Source organism: Anolis sagrei, chromosome 4 (genome assembly GCF_037176765.1).
Source record: "Anolis sagrei isolate rAnoSag1 chromosome 4, rAnoSag1.mat, whole genome shotgun sequence".
NCBI lineage: Eukaryota > Metazoa > Chordata > Lepidosauria > Squamata > Dactyloidae > Anolis > Anolis sagrei.
Window position 1 is genome coordinate 236,363,163 of NC_090024.1, and position 20,681 is coordinate 236,383,843.

The 20,681-nt window shown below is 41.1% G+C and overlaps 1 protein-coding gene and 1 pseudogene across 1 annotated transcript; both read left to right on the forward strand.

Moving 5' to 3' along the window:
• The first annotated feature begins 5,126 nt into the window (after positions 1–5,126).
• PPDPF (pancreatic progenitor cell differentiation and proliferation factor) lies at positions 5,127–20,210 on the forward strand. The gene is made up of 5 exons (XM_060771939.2): positions 5,127–5,301; positions 12,909–12,999; positions 17,615–17,692; positions 18,669–18,765; positions 19,731–20,210. Exons 2-5 carry the CDS (start codon positions 12,945–12,947, stop codon positions 19,843–19,845), a joined length of 345 nt encoding a protein of 114 aa, XP_060627922.2. The 5' UTR covers positions 5,127–5,301; positions 12,909–12,944; the 3' UTR covers positions 19,846–20,210.
• Positions 9,007–9,136, forward strand: LOC132775245 (U2 spliceosomal RNA; annotated as a pseudogene).
• Positions 20,211–20,681: the final 471 nt, after the last annotated feature.

Genomic DNA, 20,681 nt, shown 5'->3' on the forward strand with positions numbered 1-20,681 from the left:
AACTCCCATAATCCCCTGTCACTGTCCTCCAAATCTTGCCAGTATTTTAAGTTGGCGATGATGGGTAAGTGTGCCAAGCTTGCTCCACATCCATCGTTGGAGGGGTTCATATGGCTGTCTGGATGTGGGTGGACTACAATTCCCATCATCCTCTGTCATTGTCTCCCCATTTTATGATGGTCATTATGTGTGCGGTCCAGATTCATCAAGCGATGTAGGGGCCTTTGTGGATCAAATATACATGCATACATATATTGTATAAACACACATACAAACATATTTTGACTTTCAGATAGATAGATAGATTCGCCTTAGGCCTAGGTTATCTCAATTTACAGTTCTGGGTTTCACCTTTCCTCTATATTGTGTGGATTCTCCAATTTCTGGCATTGCCAGGTTTTCAAAACAGCAATTAGAGACCATTTGAATTCATGACATGTGAGGTGGACAATGAGGAAACAGCTATTAACAATGTGTTGTTGAAGGTTTTCATGGCCAGAATCACTGGGTTGCTGTGAGTTTCCGGCCTGTATAGCCATGTTCCAGAAACATTATCTCCTAACTTTTTGCACACATAAAAACATATTTTTTGCACACATATAAAAACATATTTTGACTTTCAGATAGATAAATAGATAGATTTGCCTTAGACCTAGGTTGACTCAATTTACAGTTCTCGGTTTCACCTTTCCTCTATATTGTGTGGATTCTCCAATTTCTGGCATTGCCAGGTTTTCAAAACAGCAATTAGAGACCGTTTGCATTCATGACATGTGAGATGGACAATGAGGAAACAGCTATTAACAATGTGTTGTTGAAGGATTTCATGGCCAGAATCACTGGGTTGCTGTGAGTTTCCGGGCTGTATAGCCATGTTCCAAAAACATTATCTCCTGATGTTTTGCACGCATCTATGGCAGGCATCCTCAGAGATTGTGAGGTCTGTTGGAAACTACACAAGTGGGGTTTATATATCTGTGGAATGTACAGGGCGGGAGAAATAACTCTTGTCTGTTTGAGGCAAGTGTGAATGTTGCAATTGGCCACCTTAATTAGCATTGAATGGCCTTGCAGTTGCAAAGCCTGGCTGCTTCCTGCCTGGGGAAATCAAGGAACAGGAAACACACTGCAGACTAATTTAACCAGAGGAGTCAGGCATAGCAGAGCACCTGATGAACCAACCTGGACACAGCATATTATTTGAGAACATATGCTGGACCACACTAACAACTACCATGTCAGTAGTTGGATGCTGGACCACACTAACAACTACCATGTCAGACTACACAGAAAAGCCAATGAAATCAACAAGCAGGTGGACAATTTCAACAAAAAGAGGAAACAATGAAAATGAACAAAATCTGGCTACCATGTATTATTATTATTTTCTTGTGTCAGGAGCAATTTGAGAAACTGCAAGTTGCTTCTGGTATGAGATAATTGACTGGCTGCAGGGACGTTGCCCAGGGGATGCCCAGATGTTTTGATGTTTTACCATCCTTGTGGGAGGCTTCTCCCATGTCCCCACATGGGGAGCTGGAGCTGACAGGGGGAGCTCAACCTGCTCTCCTCAGATGTGAACCGCTGGCCTACTGGTCAGCAGTCCTGCCGGCACAAGGGTTTAACCCAGGGCACCACAGAGGGCTCCGTATTAAAAAAAAACTCTAAAATCAGAACAGTAAATAAAAAGCAACACTCAGAAGACAGGAATTCCAGAGAAGAAACAATCAGGGCAAGCTAACACCTCCCAACAAAGGATTCCCCCAGGCAGGAAGCAGCCAGTGCTTTGCAACTGCAAGGCCATTCAATGCTGATCAAAGTGGCCAATTGCAACATTCACACTTGCGTCAAACAGACAAGAGTTATTTCTCCCACCCTAGACATTATTCCACAGTTTGTACACAGCCATTCAAAGCCAGTACCATACAGTGTTTTCAGCATTGGATTGTTTGTTGACTGTATTTGTCAACATACAATCCAATGCTCAAACCTGACAATTGAAATAGAAAATAATGTTTCTCTTAATTATTATTATTATTATCAGCAGTTGAGTGGCAGGTATCTTCCTCCCACACAGGCTTCTCTATTTAAAAGGCATTCCCTTTATGTCTTTCTGCCTCTGAACATAGATGTTGGCTGCAGAGTGAATGCAGTTTGACTCTACCTATGGAATCATGGGATTTGTAGTTTGGCAAGGCACCAACACTCTTAAGGCCAAGAAAGCCAAAGGCCCTGTAAGACTACAATTCCCTTGCTTTCACAGCAGCTAAAGTAGTGTCAAACTGCATCAATTCTCCAGTGTAGACAGTTAAAGTGGTGTCAAACTGCATCAATTCTCCGGTGTATCAGTTGAGCACCTCACAATAGCCTTGCTGTTGTTGTTGTCGTTGTTGTGTGCCTTCAAGTCATTTCAGAACCTAAGGCAAATCACGGGTTTTTATGTCAATTTAAAGGCAGCTATCAATGAAACAGATCAATAGTATCTAACCGAAGTGAATCAGTGAAACAATAGGAAACAATAGTTCATTAAAAGCCTGTAAAGTCATCAGATAAAGAAAACAGAAAAGTAATCCCGTAAAAAGCCATTCATAGAAATTGACATAGGGAAAAATAGAGGGTTTTCCTGAGATAAATCCAATCAGAAAATTTCCTGGGGAAAACATTCTCAACTAAATCACAGCTATTGACCTCCACCTCCTGTCTCTCACCTTGCTGACTAACTCACCTGAGATAGGAAAAGTAAGGTCTTTAAATTATAAACAGGCTGATGTTTACTTACTCCATTCCTAATTCATGGAAGGCTAAGTCATGCAGTACTTTAGATTGTCCTTCCACAGCCAAGTTTTCACTAGCTTCCTAAAGGTCAGGAGGGAGAGGGCAGATCTAATTTCATTTGGGGGGGAATTCCATAGCTGAGGGGCCACCACAGAAAAGGCCCTGTCTCTCATTCCTACCAGAAGCTTCATTCCACAGCCAAATTTTCACTAGCTTCCTAAAGGTCAGGAGGGAGGGGCAGATCTAATTTCATTCGGGAGGGAATTCCATAGCTGAGGGGCCACCACAGAAAAGGCCCTGTCTCTCGTTCCCACCAGAAGCTTCGTTCCACAGCCAAATTTGCACTAGCTTCCAAAAGGTCAGGAGGGAGGGCGCAGATCTAATTTCATTTGGGAGGGAATTCCATAGCCAAGGAGCTACCACAGAAAGGGCCCTGTCTCTCATTCCCACCAGAAGCTTCGTTCCACAGCCACATTTTCACTAGCTTCCTAAAGGTCAGGAGAGAGCAGATCTAATTTCATTCAGGAGGGAATTCCATAGCTGAGGGGCCACCACAGAAAAGGCCCTGTCTCTCGTTTCCACCAAGGTGGCGGAACCGAGAGCAGGGCCTCTCCAGATGATCTTAATACTCTTGATGATTCATAGGGGAGAATACGTTTGGACAGGTTTATGAGTAAGGGTTTACTCATAAACAAATTAAAGGAGGTGGGAAATTGAGGCATGTGCCAAAGCAGAATAGGCTGAGAAACACAGGGTTTCATTTTTAGACCAATCCGGCGACCGAGAGTCCTTTAATGCCATAGCTGAGGGGCCACTACAGAAAAGGCCCTGTCTCTCGTTCCCACCAGACGTGCCTGCGAAGGTGCTGGGACCGAGAGCATGGCCTCTCCAGACGATCATAATACTCTTGATGGTTCATAGGGGATAATAGGTTTGGACAGGTTTATGAGTAACAAAACCCTATATGGCCCGGCCCAGCGTACCTGTCCTAACGTATCTCCTTCTACGTCCCACCTCAGAGTTTAAGATCTTCTGGGAAAGCCCTGCTCTCGGCCCCACCTTTATCACAAGTGAGACGAGGGACAGGGCCTTCTCGGTGGTGGCCCCTCGCCTGTGGAATGCACTCCCCAGGGAAATTAGGTCATCAACATCCCTCCTCTCTTTCAGAAGGAAGTTAAAAACCTGGATATGGGACCAGGCCTTTGGGTAAGCTGGCAGATTGATAAAAGACAATGACGACCAGAGTAGGAAAGGAAAATGACAATGCTGGATAGATTATGGATTTATGAATTGGCGAACGTTGACCACAAGATGATTTTATTGCTGCGATTGTATTAATTTGATTGTTTTAACTAGTTATAACTGTTGTCGTTGTTGTCTGAGAGTGCCTTGGACTGCGAGAAGATCCAACCAGTCCATCCTCCAGGAAATAAAGCCCGACTGCTCATTGGAGGGAAGGATACTAGAGACAAAAAATCCTTCCCTCCAATGGCCGGTAGCCAGGATTTTGTTGCGGGGGGGGGGGGGGCTGAGTTTGGTTCGGGGGGGGGACTGAGTCTGAGTAAAAGGGGGTCTACCCTAGCAAACCTTTTGTATCGTTACCCCAATACCCTCATGCATATGGGATATATTGAGCATGGTGATCAGATCATGATATGAATAAACATAACAGTCTAAATAATGTACCAGTTAGGCCTTCTCGCGGACCACCATGAGAATTTCGGGGGGGGGGGGGCTGAAGGCCCCCAAGCCAGCCCCCCCCCCCCCCCGCTATATGCCTTACTTTGGCCACATCATGAGGAGACAGCAAAGCCTGGATAAGACAATTATGCTGGGGAAGGTGGAAGGTAAAAGGAAGAGGGGCCGACCAAGGGCAAGATGGATGGATGACATCTTTGAAGTGACTGGACTGACCTTGAAGGAGCTGGGGGTGGTGACGGCCGACAGGGAACTCTGGCGTGAGCTGGTCCATGAGGTCACGAAGAGTCGGAGACGACTGAACGAATGAACAACAACAACAGTTTAAATAATGTACCAGTAAGGCCTTTTCGCAGACCACCATGAGAATTTCAGGGGGGGGGGGGCTGAAGCCCCCAAAGCCCTCCCCCCCGCCCCCTGGCTACATGCCTGAGGCTGAGAAACACAGGGTTTCATTTTTAGACCAATCCGGCGCCCGAGAGTGCTGTAACTGAGAGTGTAACGTGTGAGCGAGAAGACGCGTGTCTTTTTTTTTCTCCTCTCCCTGGAGCCTTCCTTCCTCCTTCTCCCCCCCCCGGAGGCGGGGTTAGACGAGAAGGGGGCGTGGCCTTGTGGGTGACGTCACCCTGGGAGTCTATATCAGGCTGGGCGGCGCCGGGCTCTGCCATTAGATCCCCTCCGCCTCGGTGTGTCTTCGTGGACGTGGAGCGTACGCCCAGTCTCTCCTTTGCAAATGGGCTCCGTCGCCTAGCCTCTCCCCCCCTGAGCCAGGTCACCTGTGGTCTCAAGCCGGTCGGGTTCTGCTGGGCGCAGCACTAAGAAGGAAAGGTCAGACCCTCTCTGTCTTAACTCCCCTGGCTTCCTTTTCCTCCCCCACTTCCTCTGTCTTGGCAGAATGCACGGGTGGGTTGAGCAGAGGCAGCTTTGTGCCCAGCTTCAATGCCTGCCTGCTTCCTATTTGCATGTTCTTGCAACTGTGACACTTTTGGACTTTTTGCATTACTGTTGCCATTTAAGATGGGATTTGTGACTTGGATGAAACTGTTACCATAACATTTACTTTCCAATGTAAAATGTAACTGCATTTACTTAGCTTTCATATACTCCAGAGAATGGGCAAACTTGGGCCCTCCAGGGGTTTTGGACTCCAACTCCCACAATTCCTAACAGCCGGTAGGCTGTTAGGAATTGTGGGAGTTGGAGTCCAAAACACCTGGAGGGCCCAAGTTTGACCATTCTCTGGAGTATACTTTTGGAAAGAGATGCAACAGTTAAATGCTTTTTGAATATATAAATATTAATGAATATTAGTGGGTATTAATTAGTATTTAATTAGTATTTATTTAGTATTTAATTAGTATTTATTCGTATTTATTCATACTTAATTCAGTATTAATTCAGTATTTATTTAGTATTAATTTAGTATTTATTTAGTATTTATTAGTTATCAACATCCATTGAGATCCAAAGTGTCTTGCAACATTAAAAAAATAATAGAAATGGAAGTAAACAAACCAGGGAAAATAAAATGCCTTAAAACACTCTTGCAACATTAAAAAAATAATCGAAATGGAAGTAAACCAAACAGGGAATAAAACACCTTAAAATACTTAGGGGAATGTATATGTTTATATTTTTGTGTATATTATTATTATTAATTAATAATATTAATTATTAATAATTGAGGTGCAAAGTGTCCTGCAACATTAAAAAACAGTGCAATTCAAAATCTATATAAATAATAGAAATGGGAGTAAGCAAATCAGGGAATAAAATAGCTTAAAACACTTAAGGGAATGTATATGTTTATGTTTTTGTGTATATTATTATTAATATTATTATTAATAAATTACATCTATTGAGATGCAAAGTGTCCTGCAACATTAAAAAAAACAGTTTGAAAACTACGCTATATAAATAATAGAAATTGAAGTAAACAAATCAGGGAATAAAATAGCTTAAATCACTTGAGGGAATGTATATGTTTATATATTTGCGTATATTATTAATAATATTAATTTTTAATAATTTACATTTATTGAGATGCAAAGTGTCCTGCAACATTTAAAAACAATGCAATTCAAAATCTATATAAATAATAGAAATGGGAGTAAGCAAACCATGGAATAAAATAGCTTAAAACATTTAAGGGAATGTATATGTTTATATTTTGTGTATATTATTGTTAATTAATAATATTAATTATTAATAATTTACATCTATTGAGATGCAAAGTGTCCTGCAACATTAAAAAACAATGCAATTCAAAGTCTAAATAAATAATAGAAAGGGGAGTAAACCAACCAGGGAATAAAATCATATTTTTGTGTATATTGTTATTAATTAATATTATTATTAATAAATTATTAATAATTAACATCCATTGAGATCCAAAGTGTCCTGCAACATTAAAAAAAACAATTTAAAATCTATGCTATATAAATAATAGAAATGGAAGTAAACAAATCAGGGAATAAAAAAGCTTATCACTTAAAGGAATGTATATGTTTTCATGAATAATAATAATAATAATAATAATAATAATAATAATATAATAAACATCCATTGAGATCCAAAGTGTCCTGCAACATTAAAAAACAATGCAGTTCAAAATCTATATAAATAATAGAAATGGGAGTAAACCAACCAGGGAATAAAATACCTTAAAACACTTATGGGAATGTATATGTTTATATTTTTGTGCATATTATTATTAAATAATATTATTAATAAATTATTAATAATTGACATCCATTGAGATCCAAGTTGTCCTGCAATATTAAAAAAAACCAATTTTAATCTATGCTGTATAAATAATAGAAATGGGAGTAAACTAACTAGGGAACAAAATACCTTAAAACACTTAAGGGAATGTATCTGTTTATATTTTTGTGCATATTATTATTAATTAATATTATTAAATATTAATAATTAACATGTATTGAGATCCAAAGTGTCCTGCAACTTTAAAAAACAATGCAGTTCAAAATCTACACTATATAAATAATAGAAATGGGAGTAAACCAACCAGGGAATCAAATATCTTAAAACACTTAAGGGAATGTATATGTTTATATTTTCTCTCTTCTTGGAGAATACATATGTATGTACTTCTCCCTGGCTTTTCTGGACAAATTGAGATTTTGCTAGGCCTAAGACTGCCTTGCTAAGGAGAACTGCTTCTTGGAGAATGAATATCTTTCTATCTTTCTATCTTCCTTCTCCAAGAAGCAGTTTTCCTTAGCAAGATTGTCTTGAGCCTAGCAAAATCTCCATTTTCTGGAACTATTGAGATTATGTTAGGCCCAGAAATGCCTTGCTAAGAGAAACTACTTAGAAATACTCAAGTGTAATTTGGCTTTGAGTTGCTAATCTTCCCCCTTTGAAGAGGACTGCCTTGATCTGAAACACAAAGGAATAAAAAAATGGATCTTGTTTACAAAAGATACCAAATCCATCTGAACAAGTATGATTGGGAGTGGATTCAAATCTGGGCTGTCTGGCCATGTTCTAGAAGCATTCTCTCAGGACGTTTTACCCACATCTACGACGGAAATCCTCAGAGGTTTTGAGGTCTGTTGGAAACCAGGCAAGTGGGGTTTATATATCTGTGGAATGTCCAGGGTGGGAGAAAGAACTCTTGTCGGAGGAAAGTCTGAATGTTGCAGTTGTCCACCTTGATTATCATTTAATAGCCTTTCAGCTTCAAAGCCTGGCTGCTTCTGTCTTCTAAGTGTTGCTCTTTATTTACTGTCCTGATGTTAGAGGGTTTTTTTTAGCACTGATAGCCAGATTTTGTTCATTTCCATGGTTTCCTCCTTTCTGTTGAAATTGTCCACATGCTTGTGGATTTCAATTGGCCACCTTGATTAGCAGGAAGCAGCCAAGCTTTGAAGCTGAAAGGACATTCAATGCAACAGCCACACTTTCCTCAAACAGATAATAACGTGAACATTCTACAGATTAATAAACCTCTCTTGTCCAGTTTCCAACAAACCTCACAACCTCTGAGGATGCCTGCCATAGATGTGGGTGAAATGTCAGGAGAGAATGCTTCTGGAACTTGGTCATACAGTCTGGAAAATTCACAGCAACCCATTGCTGGGGAAGTTTGGACAGAGGATTTGGAAACGCATTTATTTCAAAATAAGTTGGCAGCTTGGGATTTAAACTTCAGGGAGCGAACTTTGGGCACTCTTGAGCAGGCATTTGCCTTCAATGCCAGCTTCCTGTTCGGATGTAAACATCAGCTTGTTTTTTTGGTTGAGGCAGATCCAGATGTTCTTTGAGCAAGGAAACACTGCACGTCTGGACAGTCTGCCTCTGTGCTCTCTCTTATTGGGGTTTCCATCTTTTCTCCCTTCTAATGTTTCCATTATGATCAAGCCTGCATAACCTTCCGATTCATTAGAAGGCTTATACATTTGTTTTTCTCTTAATTAGTTTTCTATGTTATGTTTATCAGTTGCCCTCCAGACATCTGTATGTCTGCTTCTCATAGGCATCTGATTTAATCCAGATTATTTTGAAGGAGCCACTTCTTGACCTTTGGGCTAAAATCAAGTGTAGTATCTGTTCTTATTGGTTTAGTATCTGATGCATTATCTATTTGAGGACTATATATTAAATGGATTTTTGGAATTTGGGTTACTTTGCACCACACTTAAGAGAGGAAAGTGGGATATCAATATTATGAATAATAATAACAGTAATTATATATTAATTATTATCATGATCTAGTATTTTTAATGATAATAATGTATTATTAATGATAATAACATAAACAGCTGTGGAGACCACAGTTCAACTGACAGTGGCTAGTTTGTGGCTTTCTGTATTGGCCAAGCACACAAAACATGGGGCACCTTCCTGCTTTGAGTGTAAGAATTCAGTTTTGCATGGCATCTTCTTGAACGTTTTCTTTCATTACCAAAATATTATCATGTATGAAAGACATGGATCTTTAGCTTTAAGCAGAGAAGTGAGGTTGGAGTGGGGGAGGATAATGCAGGCTTCATCTGGGTAGGCTGCTGCAGTAGTCAGCCAGTTCAGTCCGGTTTTTTGGCAGCTTAGCTGTGCAGTTTTCCAGCAAGATTTTCTCTCCACCCCGTAAAACTGCACACACACACACATTATAGATGCAAGAACTCTGCAACAAGGAAGACAAAGGAGCTGAAGATCTTTCCACCCACAGGCAGTTGAAAGAAAGCATACAAAGAAGTTGCTGTTCTATTTTTTTCTCCCTTTCAAAAAGCTGCCACTTGTAAAAAAATATGGAAGGTCTCTTCTGTCTCTTGTGGGAAGAAACTTCAGCATGTTCTCTTGTAATCATATCTTTTAAACATTAATATGTTCCTAAACAATTTCTACTTGAAAGGAAGTGATGGTGTGTGACTCACTTTTACTAATAGTAGGTCAGTGGTGTGTGTGTGGGGGGGGGGGGGGGGTATGTCTGCAGACTGGTACAAACCAGATTCCTGGTTTCCTGCATGCAGTCTTAACTCCTTTAGTGCCACAGACCTTTTAAAAAACATGAAATGCTTGTGCATGAAATGCTTCCTTCTGAATCTCTTCGCCAGTAGATTATTCCTAAACAAATGCAGGAGTTTGGTGAGATCAATTCAGAAGAGGTTTATTGTCTTCTGTATGTCAAAAAGCTCTGGATTTGGTGTTTACTTCTGTCACTGCAGAGCTTGAAAAAGTTGTTTTTAGCCTTTTGTGTTCAGGAATACACACAAACACAGCACCAAGCAGCCATGTTTTCTGGCGGATTCTGGGAGCTGTAATCTCAAAACAATAATAAGCTTTCTTAGCTGTTGGGTACAGACTATTCAAGATTAGTGTTGTTTGCCTTCAAATAATTTCTGACTAAAGGGAAAATTTATCTTGGGGTTCTTTTGTTTTGGTGGAGGAGAAAGATATGCAAAACATTGGAGTAATATTAAAAGTGAACCAAAATTACAGGAAATATAGAAAAAGTGGACAGATATGTGTACCACACACACACATATCTGTATATTTCTAGATGAAAAGCCAAAACCTATTTTACTTTTGGCTTGCTATGAAAAAGCATATTGTTGCATGCCTTCAAGCCATTTCCTACTTAAGGGAACCACAAAACCTGTTTATCAAGGCATTTTCCTGGCAGAATTTGTTCTAAAGGGGTTTACAGTTGTCTTCCTCTGAGCTGAGAGTGTGTGCCTTGCCCAGGGGCACTCAGTGCCTCTTCATGAGTGGGTGAAGATTTGAACCCAGTGTCTCTAGAGTCATAGTCCAACACTTGAACCATTACACTATGTTAGATCAATGCACCCATATTTTATGTACACCATTGGGATCTTGAGCAAGACATTGCAATGTATTCTTTCCTCCTAATTAAAAATGACACTATGCATTCTATACATAGATATTATTATTGAAACTCAAATTGTCTATGAGTAGGAAATTCCATGTCAATATCTCTGCCCATCTGGAGAGGCATCATCCGGTTGCAAAGCACCCAGAAATGCCAGATCAAGGAGTTCCTGCATTTGACCAGCTCCTCTTTTCTTCCACATCATTGACCTACTTTTCCCTTGAGGTTAGACTTTGTAGCCTTGACCAGACCGGTTAGGCAACCATATCCCATTAATTAAAAAGCTCCTGGGAACAGGTAGTTCCCTTCTGTCATGTGGAATAAGACAACTGAATGCTAATTATGGGCAAAGTATCTGTTCGCATTTTGGAGAAGACTTCAGACAAAATATTGGCTGGTTCTTTGAATTTAATTGCTGCTGTTGCGATGGCAGAAGAAACCATGCAGGCAAAATTAACCTGCTGTTGCATGCCTTCAAAGTTAACTCACTATTAATGACAACTAGGGCTTTCTTGGTACGATTTATTCAGCTGAGGTTTGCCTTTGCGTGTGATTTCATGGCTAAGTGGAATCTTGAATTCTAGTCTCACTTAGTCCAACACTTAGACCAAAATGCCTATGGCTCCCAAGGTTTGGTCCTCAGTTCCCAGAGTTTATGGCTCAGCTGGCTGGGGTTTCTGAGAGTTGAAGTCCAAAACACCTACATAATTGATGTTGGCAATCCATAACACTGCATCATGATGATTTAGAATCCATCTTGAAATTCTTTGCTCTTGGCTGCAATGTTCATCTGCTTCTATCCTTAATGGAGAGATTCCAGAAAACCACTCCACTGCAATAGCTCTCTCTGGCCTTCTGAGTGATGACCCAGGGATGCACTCTGTCTATTTCCCAAATCATCCATACTTTGCAGTCTTAAACAGCTTCAGTGTGGATTGATGCTAATCTTAGGACAGCAGGATATTTCTTCTGCCTCTGCTTCATTTCTCCTGAATTGCTTGAAACAAAAGGGTTGGATGGGGATGAGTACAGGTTGTAGTTCTTGAACCAAGACAACTTATCGACATTTTATACCTGCACTGAGATTGGATTGCAGGCAGATTAGGTCCCTCAAAATTTGATTTGTCTGAGCCAGTTCCATGTTATATCCCTGATACCCATTCACTTATTTGTAGTGGTCTTCTTTGGTTAATGCATTTGAACACACATGCCACCTCACAGGTTTGATTTTTCATATTTGATTATTTTGGGATTTGATTAAAATGTGCTCTAGGAATCTCTAGATCCTCCAGTGTGAATCAGCTTCTGCCAGAAGTTGACAAAGTCATGCTTCTGAACTTCTCTCTCACAATTTCTTGATCCTCCAGTGAAGCCACCATTCTCCAAATGCTGATTGTTTGTAAACTGAATGATGGGATCATGTATAACCATGTGGGAAAGCCATTAACCTGAAATGGCCAGACACAGTGTGATATATACTAACTCTTCTTCTACCCTATGTTTCCGATTGAAGTGTGTACTTAGCTCATAGCCCTAAACTCATTAGAAATATGGCATAGTTGAAGTGCGGCACCCACAAATGACTTTGTGGCAAATACTACTTTTTGGGTCTCGTTCTCCACCTATTGAGGGGTGTTCAGATTAATGTCCTTTGCAAGGGAGAAGGCATATATATATATCTCATTGATCTTTTCTGAAATGCACAATAGAAATATGTCCATTCAGATGGACCTTTTATACATGTCCTAAGGAAGAGGGAGTAGTCTTGTTTTCTGCTGGCCTGGAAACTAGGACTCAATGGACCCATGGGTTCAAATGACAGGAAAGGAGATCCCACTTCAACATTAGAAAGAACTTCCTGACTGTAAAAGCTGTTCAGCAGAGGAACTCTGCCTCAAAATGTGGTGGAAGCTCATTTCTTAGAGGATTTTAAACAGAGGCTGGATGGCCATCTGTCAGGGGTACTTTGTGCTTTTCTTGCATGGCAGGGGGTTGGACTGGATGGTCCATGTGGTCTCTTCCAACTCTATGATTTTATGTTTCCTGCCTTCTGATAACAGGCTTTTGTTTCCTCTCCCAGGGTTTACAACTTGCTGAAGAACAAACATCAAGAAACATGGCAGCAATCCCGTCAAGCGGCTCACTTGTGGCAACCCATGACTACTACCGAAGTAAGAAAAGAGAAAGACACTGTTATTTGCATGTTACCTGTGCTGGCTTTTGTGTTCAGCATCTTTCAGGATCTGGGTTAGTAGGGATGTAGTAGCTGAGCCAGTCTATTGTCAATTTTATACAGTGTTGGCAAGTAAGATGTCATTAAATCAGCTGAGTTTTATTAACATGTCCAATTTGAAGGCTTTGTATATGCACCCTCAAGTTGTCTATTGGCTTGTGACAACATGAGTTTCATAGTTTACTGAGGCAAGGAATATTTTGATTAGATTTTGCCTCTAAAATACAGCTTACAGTACCTGAGATTCATTGCAGGTCTTCCATCCAAGTAGTAACAAGGGCTGATCCTGACTAACATCTAAGAAGAAACCGGATCTTGTTCCTTTAAAGGGTATTTAGGTTGTAAACAACTCCCAACTGTTATTTCTGTCCAAAACAAAACCTCTTGGTTTTATTACTGCCGTGTTGCCTGGAACAGATTCTCGCTTACATTAGTACCGATGTGGAAATTTGAGAGCCAAGACATTAAATTCTGTTCTTTTGTTCAAAAAGTGGTTAAATCAGGAGTGGAAGCCTTGTGACCCTCCAAATGGCATTGATTTGCAAGTCTCAGGAGCCCTAGTTGGCATAACCAGTGGAGAGGAATACTTGCAATGTTAATTGAATGGCTTTTGGAAGACCACATGATTTCTGCACGAGTTAAATCTACATGTGAGAAGGAAATACCCCTGTCTTGCTTCTCTCAGTTGTTTTGATTGCATTCAAAACAACCATTTTGAGAAGAGCTATGTCTGAATTGCTTCCATATGAAGGTTTGTGTGAAGGTTGGACAAACTCCACATGATATCTTTAAATTGGATTATGGTGGGTAAGCATGTTATTTACCCAAATCTATACAATTCTCCCTTAAAACCCACACTTATTTCTGTACAAAAGAATCTTCCAAAACACTTTAGGATTTCTGAATACTAGGGAGGAACAGTGGCTTGTTGTAGATAGAACTCTCCTGATGTTTCGCCTGCATCTATGGCAGGCATCCTCTGAGGTTGTGAGGTCAAAACAGTTAAGAAAAATTTGTTCCAGAGCGGTGGGGAAGCGGTGGAAATTGTCCTCGCACCCAAGGATGAAATAGTTAAATATTTACATCCCTGTGCCCAGAGATTCTCAACCTTTGCTCCTCCACGTATTCTGATCTCTGGAAATCTCTTGTAATTTGCCATGCCCAAAATACAAGGAGTTCCTGTGTTGACAGGCACTTTGAAATCCAATAGTGTTTAGTATTTTTGGCTGTTGTCATTTCAGCTTTGTTACATTTGCCAAAAGCTAAGTAATTTTGTCATTTAGTGAATTATTTGGCCAACTTAAGAAACCAGAGTAACCACTGGAAAGGTTTAGATGACCAAAGTTGGGGAAGAATTCCTTTAAATAGCATTTTAGTTTTTATTTCAGTAAAATACTGTAATTTTGATGTTCTGGGATGCTGTTCATAAAATAATTCTTGGTTTTGGGTACCTTCAAGTCATTTCTGTCTCATATCAACACTAAGGTGAACTTATCAGAGGGTTTTCTGGGGTTGAGAGTGTGTGATTCACCCACGGTCACCCAGTGGATTTTCCAGACAGGGAATTGAGTCCCAGTGCAATACATCTCTACTCCATACTGGCTCTCCGTATCTGCTGATTCAGCTTTTGCATATTTGATAAAAAATGGTCTGTATAGGATCTCCGGATTTTCCAGTATAGCTCTGTTGTCAATATCCAACAGATCTTGACTATAAAATCATGTTGGAGGACATAAAGATTCCTAAAGAAGTGTTCTTTAATATAAAAGAAATATTTTAATCAATTTTTCACTTCTGCTGGGGTTCTGCACCCTAAGTCCCAGTGAGCATGGAGAGCTTGCTATCACATCAGACTAATAACAGAGTGGATTTTCCCTACTTCAAATTACTGGAGCTATCAGGAGAACCTTTCTGATGGTGATAACAGTTGGACTATGGAATGGATTTCCATTGAAAGTGATTGGATTCTCTTTCCTTAAAGCAGACATGGGCAAACTTTGGCCCTCCAATGTGTTTTGGACTTCAGCTCTATCAATTGCTGTTAGGAATTGTGGGTGTTGAAGTCCAAAACACCTGTAGTGCTGAAGATTGCCCATGCTTGCCTCAGAGGTTTCCAAATACAAGCTGGATACTCACTTTAGAGCTTAGTTTAGAACAGTGGATGAGAATCTTGTAGTCCTCCAGATCTTCCTTTATACTTCTCAGTATTCTCACCATTTGCTGTACTGCTAGTACTTCTGGAACTTGAAATCAAATAAAATCCAAAGGGATATATGATCCCATTCTGTATTTATACAACTTGGAAACTGACTTGCTCAGAATGCATTGTCCATCATGATCACCTGTTGCAGTCTTTTTCCAGTTTTTGGTGCTAGTAGAGGAATGAAACTGTCTTGCTTTGCCATTCTAGTTGGTTTTTTTCTCCCTTCAGAGCAATGAGTCCTGAGAGTTACTTGCATGCCCTAGGAACCAGTTCCCTAAAAGACCACATGCAATGGCTTTGCTAAACAAAAGCTGCATTTATGAAGAGGCGAGGCCTCTTTGCAAAATGTCCTTGCTTCCTTGTCTCTGATCTCAAAGGCTGGAGAAACAGACACTCCAGATTCTTTTCCTGCTCTTCTTCTGAGAGCTGCAATTCATTGCCAACAATGTGCAAGAGCAGCTGTTGCCCGGATGAACCTAGTGCTCCACAACACTTTTAAAATCCTTTTCTTAGCAGGCTGTGATCTCCAACCAGGATCCACAGACTTGCTGGCTGGGTTCCTCTTGCGCAATCCCATTCTGCAGCCAAAGAATTCAGTACTTGAACCCATCAGCCAGTAGTTTTCCAGGGCCGTGCAGGATTTGAACCCTCGTTTCCAGGCTTGTAATCTATGCTCACACACACTACACCATGTTGAGCTCTAAAATTTACATTAAAAACTTCCTGAGCATAATGGTCCAGGACAGCAAAGAATGCTGTGTGTGGACATTTTGGGAGTCAGAAGCTGTTGGCATTTAAAGGAATTTCTTGGTTTTTCACCCTCAAAACAAAGAAGCTTTTTTTGCTTGCAATTCATTCCATCCCAACACCCTCCCCGTCTTATTTGCTAGAACAAAAGCACAGCCCTTTGTATTGATTGTTCTGCTTCAGCTGGAAGGAGAGTTGCCAGAAGTTCTGAGAAGCAAATGTCATAACACCATGGAAAGGCTGCCTTGCATTAAGTGTGTTTATCTTCAGTGTGCTTTTTGTATTGATTGAATATGTATACACCACCTTTTTCCTAGGATGGGATCCATGGCAGCTTAAAACAGTAACTTAAAACAAGGTTAGGTTAAAAGACTTACTCTACAAAAGCTTTTTAAAAAGTAGTGGGAATTCTGTGCCCCTCCAGTTGGGCTACAATTCCGAAAAGCAGTAGCGAGGAATGCTGGATGTTGTATTTATTATTATTATTTATTTAAAAGTTTTATATACCAGCTTTCTCACCTCTCTTGAGGGACTCAGACCGGTTTCCAACCATAATATCACATACAATCAATAAAACATCATAATACATATTACAGTAAAACATTAAAACAGCAATTACAATCAATAACTATAATGGTCAGTCGTCACACTAAAATCGTTGCTCATCATCCTCCATCCATATCTCAAGGTGTTGGCTCACTTGTCGAATGCCTGTCTCCATATCCAAGTCTTCACCTGTTTCCTAAATGTCAGGATAGACGAGGTGGTTCTGATCTCCAGTGGGAGAGAGTTCCAGAGTTGAGGGGCCACCACCAAGAAGGCCCTGTCCCTCGTCCCCATCAGACGCACTTGCGAGGCCGGTGGGACCGAGAGCAGGGCCTCTCCAGACGATCTTAATAATCTTGATGGTTCATAGGGGAGAATATGTTCAGAGAGGTAAACAGGGCCGGAGTCGTTTATAATTCCAAGTTGAAATATTATCCTCTTGGCAGTAGGTTTCTGAGGGTCTTGATTCAGTTTGCTCTTCTCTCTATATATATATACATTTTGGGAACTCATGAAATATCTGTTATTTCTGAAGAAAGTTCTCAATTATCTCAGCAGTGTTGTAAAGGTAAAGGTTTCCCCCTTGACATTAAGTCTACTCGTGTCCGATTCTGGGGGTGGTGCTCATCTCCATTTCTAAGCCAAAGAGCCGGTGTTGTCTGTAGACACCTCCAAGATCATGTGACCAGCATGACTGCATGGAGCACTGTTACCTTCCTATTGATCTACTCACATTTGCATATTTTCAAACTGCTAGGTTGGCAGAAGCTCGGGCTAACAGTGGGAGATCACCCCACTCCCTGGATCTGAACCACCAACCTTTCTGTCAGCAGCTCAGCAGTTTAACCTGCACCACCAGAGACAGAGTTATGAGCCCCTTATTTGATTTGTCTGGACTATAAGCTTCTCAAATTTATTTTTATTTTGGGTACCACTTACATAAATGGCTTGGGGACATGCATAACAGCCATCTTTTCCAGAGTATAAAAGAAGGACCCAATATTGTTTCCAGGCGGTGTTGGCTTGGGTCTCTAACAGAATGTGTTGTGTCTTGCAGGGCGTCTGGGTTCCACTTCCAGCAACAGCTCCTGTGGAAGTGCAGAGTACTCTGGGGAAGTCATCCCGCACCATCCAGGTCAGTATCTGGGCTAATCTTCAGTTCATTTGCAACTTACAGCAAGACTAAGGAACCCTATCATGATATTTTCTAGGCAACATTTGTTCACTTGCATTTGCCTTCCTTTGAGGTTGAGAATAAATAATTTGCTGAACATCACCCCAAGGAGGGATTTGAACCCAGATCTCCCAGAGTCCTAGACCAGTATTCAGTCCACTACGCCAGGGATCATCCATGGGGATTTCAAGTGGCTTATAGGCCATGCTTTCCCCTACATCTTGTGTGTACTTTTGAATACCTTTAATATTTTTGTCTTGGCTACCATCCAGTCAAACTCATTGAATTGAATTGAACTGGATATCATGGTTGAGTTTAATAGTTTAAGATCTATGTATTGGAAGCTAAACAGTTCAGAGTTACAGCATCCCAATGAATTACTTAGGGGGGTTTAGGCAGTGATTTTGTCACTTCCTTCTTCTGAAATTCAAGCTACAGCACCTATTTTGTTCCTGCTTACTTTCCAAGATCAATGGGTATTAGGCTTTGAAGGCACAAACACACACTTGGTATTGTATCATATTGTAGAACTCACTGCCACATGATGTAGCAATGGCTAGCAAAATAGTAATGGTGGCTTTATCACTTCTAGGTATACTGGTAGTATAAATGTATATCTGTTGCTGGGAAGTTAAAAATGGAGTGTGCACTTACACTGAAGTCCTGCTGGAAAGAATCCCAGAATCAACTGTGCGAACAGAATATGGGATTAGATAAACTATTGGTCTGTTCCAGCATGGGTCTAGTTATGTTATAAAGAATTTACGGATTGAGTCTTGGAAAACCTCAGACCATATCTGGGCATCTCGGAGAGCGATGCTGTATAAGACACCTCTCAATAATGAATGGATGAGTACATATAGCAGCAGAAGCAGCTTTGTTGATATTTCTCCATTGCTAATAGGTTTTTCGGGTGCTGGTTCTTTCTTTTTTACAGGTCTTCCCAAGTCTGATCCTGGACACTGGTGGGCAAGCTTCTTCTTTGGAAAACCAACTCATCCGATCATGACAACTGTATCGGAATCCCCAGAGAAGTAAGTGGCAGTGGGCTGAAGTGGGAAGGAAATCCACGTGTATAAGAGAGTAAGGGGAGCAGAATGAGAGTGGAGGCAATTTAACACTACCCTGTTATAGTACTTTAACTGCCATGTTTCCATCTTATGTAGTTTGGTAAGGTACTAGACCAGATAAGGTACTAGACTGAGTTTGTAGATTAGTAAGGTACTAGACCAGGCATGAACAAACTTTGGCCCTACAGGTGTTTTGGACTTCAACTCCCACAGTTGCAGGTTTTCCTTTTGTGGCTTTGATTAGTTGCAGTTTTAATACGTTCTCTCTAAGTCTTCCAGTGCAACCCTATAGTCAATGTGTGCTAAGTTGTGCTTTAGGACCTAGGGGTTCCTAGAACACTTTGCTAAGCATTTGAAGGTTGTCCAGTGGAAATTGACCATAGTCATATTGGGGAACCTAGAGATTCCTAAAGAATAGTATCTTACTCACTTTTCCCCAATTTCATGTGTATCCTGCATCTCTACCTCAAGGAAATGTGGAGGGCCAATTATAGTGTGTCATTTCCCCAAATCTGGACTTCAGCTCCCAGAATCCTTGATCATTGGCCAAGGCACATGGGTCTTCTGGCTGTTGAAATCCAAAACACCAGGAGGACTAGACTCTGGGAGTCACAGCTATTCTTCTATGCCTGTGATATGCCCATGAGTATATGTTTGTTGGAAGATTGGAAGAACCTCCTTATGGAGATGGGCTAGAGCAGAGGTGTCAAATCTGTGGCCTTCCAGATGTTTGGGCCTCCAACCGCCCTTTCCAGCTTGTCCAATGGTCAGGAATTTTGGGAGCTAAAGTCCAAAACCACCTGGAGGGGCACAGGTTTGCCACCAATAGGCTAAATGCATTGATGTCTTAAGTTATCAAGGATGCTCTTTAATCCTTTGCATGTTCTTGCTCCCTTTCTCTCCCTTCTGCTTCCCACCTGTCCCTGCAGCTCAGGCACTTTCCAGGTGGCGCACGGCACGATCACATGTGACCTGGCTCAGGAACTAATGAGGAAGCGCCACGCCAGCGAGCCCAGCAAGCCCAGCGCCGGTCCCACCGCGTGAGGAGGCTGATGGCCCGTCGGCTGGCCCTTCTGACTTGGAAGGCTAGGAGTCAGAGTCCATTTTCCACTCCCCCTCCCCGTAGAGTAGGTATAGGCTGCCTCGAGTACCACTTTAGACGTAGGTTTTTATAAAAACAAAAATGCCAACTTAAAAAAAACAAAAACACCAAACAAACCTTCTATACACCATCTTTTCTACTCTTTTTTGGGTTTTTATTATTATTATTTTGGTAAATTCAACTACGTCTCTTTTTTTTTCTTCCAACACAGCCTTGATAAAGCTCTCTCTTCTTTTTTTTTCTTTTTTTCTTTTTTGTATTTTGTACTCGTCTATGGAAACTAATAAAGCCTGAGCAGCCTTTTAAACAGTGTGTGTTATTCTTCTCAATTTCAGCAAACATGGGGAAGGAAATAATGTGTAGACAAAGTCTTTACACTGTCAATCCCTGTAAGTAAAAGTAAAGGTTTCCCCTTTAGTCGTGTCTGACTCTATGGGGTGATGCTCATCTCCATTTCTAAACCGAAGAGTCGGCGTTGTCCATAGACGCTTCCAAGGTCATGTGGCCAACATGACTGCATGAAACACCATTACTTTCCTGCCGGAGTGGTACCTATTGATCTACTCACATTTGCATGTTTTCAAACAGCTAGGTTGGCAGAAGCTGGGCCTAACAGCAGGAGCTCACCCTGCTCCCCATATTTTAACTGCCAACCTTTGGATCAGCAAGTTCAACAGCTCAATGGTTTAACCCACGGCACCACCAGGGGCTCCGTTGATCCCTGTAGCCCAGTGTTCCTCACCTTTGGGCCTCCAGTTGTTTTGGACTTCAGTTTCCA

Excerpts from the sequence above, each read along its gene's own strand:
- PPDPF (XM_060771939.2), top strand. The coding sequence starts at position 12,945 with ATGGCAGCAATCCCGTCAAGCGGCTCACTTGTGGCAACCCATGACTAC. Across the intron at positions 17,693-18,668 it reads AGTCATCCCGCACCATCCAG|GTCTTCCCAAGTCTGATCCT; the intron begins GTCAGTATCTGG and ends TCTTTTTTACAG. Across the intron at positions 18,766-19,730 it reads GTATCGGAATCCCCAGAGAA|CTCAGGCACTTTCCAGGTGG; the intron begins GTAAGTGGCAGT and ends CTGTCCCTGCAG.